At 47.6% G+C, this 4,884-nt stretch overlaps 1 protein-coding gene across 2 annotated transcripts in view; it reads right to left on the reverse strand.

Moving 5' to 3' along the window:
- Positions 1-4,814, reverse strand: part of Ptcd1 (pentatricopeptide repeat domain 1) — a 16,424-nt gene extending 11,610 nt beyond the window's left edge. Inside the window, exons 1-2 of one of the 2 annotated variants that reach the window (XM_008824046.3) lie at positions 4,670-4,814; positions 2,211-2,725 (exon numbers count right to left, since the gene is read on the reverse strand). In XM_008824046.3, coding sequence (XP_008822268.1) covers positions 2,211-2,699 — 489 coding nt within the window. In that variant the 5' untranslated portion in view covers positions 2,700-2,725; positions 4,670-4,814. Of the gene's footprint in view, positions 1-2,210; positions 2,726-4,537 lie in introns of both variants that reach the window. The other variant, XM_008824047.3, reaches the window with a different exon arrangement.
- Between the last annotated feature and the right edge of the window lie 70 nt (positions 4,815-4,884).

Below are 4,884 nucleotides of genomic sequence, written 5' to 3' on the forward strand. Positions count from 1 at the left end.
ACACCTTATTCCCAGCACTTGGGAGGCAGAGGCAGGCGGATCTCTGAGTTCAAGGCGAGCCTGTTCTACATAGTGAGTTCCAGGACGGCTAGGGCTACAGGGAGACCCTGTCTGAAAAAGAGCCCCCCCCAAAAAAAGTGTCTGTGTGTGTTTATGTGCCTGTGTGTGTGCAGGTACCAGCAAAGGCCAGAAGAGGGTATCAGAGCTAGGAGTTACAGGCAGTTCTAAGCTGCCCAACATGGGTGTTGGGAATGGAATTTGGGTCCTCTAGAAAAGTGGTATATGCTCTTTCTTTGGTCTTTTTGAGACAAGGTCTCCTGTAACTCCAGCTGGCCTGGAACTCACTATGTAGACCAGGCTGGCTTTGGTCTCACAGAGATCCGCCTGCCTCTACCTCTCCAAGTGCTGGGATTAAAGGCATGAGCTACCACACCGGGCACCAGTGTGAGCCACCTCTCCAGCCCCTCATGCCTTAATAATTCTTATCTGTTTATTTACATAATAGTTACTGAGTCCTAGCATGAGTCTAGCAAGGCCCAAACATTGGGGAGGCAGTGGACAAGAGAGCTTGCTCATAAGCTTGTGTTCTGGTGGGGAAAGATAGGCACAGAAAGAGAAATAAACTGAGGATGGCAGCTTGTGCCTATAATCCCAGCAGGAGGATCTCATCTCCAGTTTGGGCTACATAACAAGTTCTAGGTGAAACCTGGTCTCAGAAAGGGGAAAAAAAGAGAAAGAGGGTAAAGGTGCTTGCCACCAAGCTTGATCCCAGTTCCATCCCAGAACACACATGGTAGAAAGAGAGAACTTCAAGTTGCCTTCTGACCTCCACAAATGCACCTTGGCATGCTCTTCTGTGTGTGTGTATGTGTGTGTGTATGTGTGTGTGTGTGTGTGTATGTGTGTGTGTGTGTGTGTGTGTGTGTGTGTAAACAATGAAATAAATGAAATAAAAAAGGCAAAGCTGGGGCCAGGCTACAGCTTTAAATCAGCACACAGGAGACAGAGGCAAGTGGATCTCTCTGAGAGCTAGGCCAGCCTGGACTACACAGCTAGCTAGCTCCAGGCCAGCTGGGGCTACAGGGAGACCCTGTCTCAAAAAGACCAAACAAAGAAAAACAAAAAACAAAACAGAAGCTAAAGCAAGAAGATTATGAATTTAAGGTCTGCCTGAGCTACACAGTGAATACCAGGGCAATAAGATGGTCTCAACATAATGGGGCTAGAAGGAATAGTTACTACGGACACTTTAGAGGCAAAGTTGGTAAAGAAGAATAAAGCATACAGGAGGAAATGTGATATGGACAAAAGACTAATGGGATTGCCATGCACTGAGACAGAGAGCTGGGGGCTGGCAAGATGGCTAGGCAGACAAAGGCAGCTTGCTGGGCAAGCTTGGCAACCTGAGTTCAATACCCCAGACCCACATAAAAGTAGAAGAGAATCAACTCCACATGCACACAAATCTGCATGCATGCATGCATGTGCACACACACACACAAAAGGTTTTTTTTTAGACAAGGTCTCATTGTGTAGTCCTGCTGTCTTGGAACTTGCTAGGCAGACTGGTCTGGCCTTGATCTCGTAGAGATCCTCCTGCCTCTGCTTCTCAACGGCTGGGATTAAAACATTGTGCCACCATGCCTTGGCCCAATAATAATCTTTTTTGTTTAAAGAGTGTTATGAACAAATTTCAGGCTTGGATTTGAACAAGTGTCGGTGTAGATAAGCATAAAGGAGATGAGGAAGAGGAAGCTGGATACACAAGAGTCCACAGAAAGACTTGTTGGCCTAGAGACAAGAAGGTAGAAAGTGTAGTAGCCAGGGCACACACACGGCCAGGAGGCTGGTGGGTCTCCAAGCTGAGTGAAGACAAAAGAGAAAAGGTCCAGAGAAAGAGCACTAAGCACCCCAAACTACAGCACTGCCCTATATAAAATACAGAGCCAGCAGAAAGTAGAATCTTGGGCTGGAGAGATAGCTCAGCAATTGAGAGCACTGGCTGCTCTTCCGGAGGACACAAGTTCAGTTCCCAGCACCCACACGGCAGTTATAACCATCTGTAACTCTACTTCCAGGGGATCTGACACCCTTTTCTGGCCTCCATGGGCAATGCACACACATGGTACACATACCTACATGCAGGTAAAACATATGAAATTAAAACAAAAAATTTAAAACGCAAGCAAGCGAATGTAAGTTTCCCTCACCTTTCCCTCTTTGATCAGATGCTTGCACTGAAGGAAGTACCAGTAGGGAGTATTCCTCCGGCCCTGCCACAATTTGGGCTCCACTTCCTCATCCTCCTCAAAACTCTGTTCTTTGAGCCTTAGGTTATACAGCTGGGCTGTTGACTTGTGGAATATTCTCCGTGAGGAGTATTTATCTGAAAGGGTCCCAAAGTCCTCTTCATCCTCTTCTTCCTGAGAGGCAGTGGCACTGAGCTTCCTGTCAGAACACAGGCTACCCAGGTTCTTCTGGCTCTCTTGGCCCAAGGGCAGACCAGAGGACGAGCTATAGAAGGCAGAGCTTTGGAAGGCAGCTGACACTCGCCAAGTTGACCATGGGGCTCTCAGCCATGGAAATGCCTCCCTGCCTAGTGCCCATTGGGTGAATCTGAGAAGGTCCAAGTGTTGAAGGGCACACAGTCCTGTGGGGCTGGGGCCAGAAAAGAGTCGGGCAAGTCTCACGAGGTCCATCACTGGCTTTCCTGTTCCACTACAGCCTGAAATTAAGAAAAATATGGAAGCCAAATCACACTCACAGTCATAAAAGTCAAGAAGAGTGAGCTGAAGAGGTGGTCCAGTAGTCAAGAGCACTGGCCACTCTTGCAGAGGACCTGGGCTCACTTCCCAGCAACCACATGCCCTCTAACCATCCCTAACTCCATTTCCAGGGGATCTGATACCCTCTTCTGGCCTCTGTGGGCATTGCACGCATGAGGTACACCACATACATGCAAGCAAAACACTGATATACATAAGCAATTTTTTAAAGTAAGAGGCGTTCCAAAGTTGTAGCCCAGCTATTTTTTCTTTTTTTAAAAAAATGTTGTATGTGGCCAGACATGGTGGCTCATGCCTTTAATCCCAGCACTTGGGAGGCAGAGGCAGACAGATCTCTGTGAGCTCAAGGCCAGCCTGGTCTCCATAGTGAATCCAGGCCAGCTCAGGCTACAGAGATACCCTGTCTCAAAAAGACCAAAAAAAAAAGTTATATGTATGCATGTTTTTCCTCCATATATGTAAGTGTACTATGTACATGCAAAGCCCATGGAGGCCAGAAAAGAACATTGGATCCCCTGGAACTGGAGTTATGGATGGTTGTCAGCTGCCATGTGGGTGCTGGGAACTCAACCTGGTCCTCTGCAAGAGCAGTCAATGCTCTTAACCACTGAGCCATCTCTCCAGCCCCCATATTTGGACAAACAGATAAGACATATGTTAAGCCACATGTGGCTACTGACACTTGAACTGTGGCAGCTCTGAATGGAGATATAAGATACACACTAGATTTCAAATCTTTGCATAGAAAGCCCAGCATGGTGGTCTACACCTTTAATCCCAGCACCTGGAAGGCAGAGACAGGCAAATCGCCATGAGATAGAAGCCAGCCTGGTCTAAATAACAAGTTCCACACCTGGTGGGACAACATGGAGATCCTGTCTCAAAAAAACCCAAAAAATAAAAATCAACCTCAAAATCTTTGCATAGAAAACAGAATGTAAAACACACATTAGTAATGTTTTTAAACATGATTTCAAATATACTAGGCTAAATATATTATTATTAGCATTTTCAAAATTTTTTTTTTTTTTTTGGTCTTTTTGAGGCAGGGTCTCCCTGTAGCCTCAGCTGGCCTGGAACTCGCTGTGTAGACAAGGCTAGCTTTGATCTCACAGAGATCAGCCTGCCTCTGCCTCCCAAGTGCTGGGATTAAAGACATGTGCCACCATGCCCAGCCTGGTGATTCTTTTGTGATGCATTAAAAAACAAGATGCTATAGTAATGTCAAAGAAGAAATTACTGTAAATGGAAACTTGAGTGGTCACTCTGGAGTTGCCATGGAAACTCTATCATGGCACTAGCCACTAGATGTTATGACTTAATCACAGGCTAGCATTGGTCTAGCAGTTCTGGAAATAAATGCTAAATTTCACAGAGAAAATAAAGATGGACTTTCCTTTCTGTTACTCTTTTTCTTTTTTTGAGACAGGGTCTCCGCGTAGCCTAGGTTGGCCTGGAACTCGCTATATACTTGAGAATGGTCTTAAAATTTTGCTTCTCCTGGATTACAGATGTGCACCCAGGGTTTCCTGCATGCCAGGCAAATTCTCTACGAACTGAGTCTCCTCTAGCTCCCTTACCCAGGTTTTTGTTGTGACAAGGTCTCCCTGTAGCTCCAGCTGGCGTGGAACTCACTATGTAGACCAGGCTGGCCTTGAGCTCACAGAGATCCTCCTGCCTCTGCCTCCAGAGTGCTGGGATTAACGTGTGCACCACCAAGCCCGGCCCTCCCCCAGGTTTTAATATAAAACCTCTGAATTGGAGACGAATTGAAGCCGTCCACCCTGACTCCTCTCAGGCCTTCTCATTTGACCGCCCGGCCTCGGAACACTGTCAGTCAGGGCCAATCTCGGGAGTCCCACGAGGATCGAACAGGAACTCACCCGGAAGAGTCGCGGGGCTGCGACTCAGTCACCTTGTTTCCCAGGCACGCGGCTCCCAGGGCTCGCGCAGGCGCACTTTGCATCGCGGCTTCACTGGCTCATTGTAGATCAGGAGGCTAGCTAGTCAGGCCTGGAGGCTGCGCGCGCTTCGGCGCTCTACTGGCCAGGTCTCAATAAGGGGGAAAAGGACCGGCGCGGGCTAGGGGAACTCCCGG

This window comes from Nannospalax galili, unplaced genomic scaffold, assembly GCF_000622305.1.
Source record: "Nannospalax galili isolate Female #2095 unplaced genomic scaffold, S.galili_v1.0 scaffold809, whole genome shotgun sequence".
Classification (NCBI taxonomy): Eukaryota; Metazoa; Chordata; class Mammalia; order Rodentia; family Spalacidae; genus Nannospalax; species Nannospalax galili.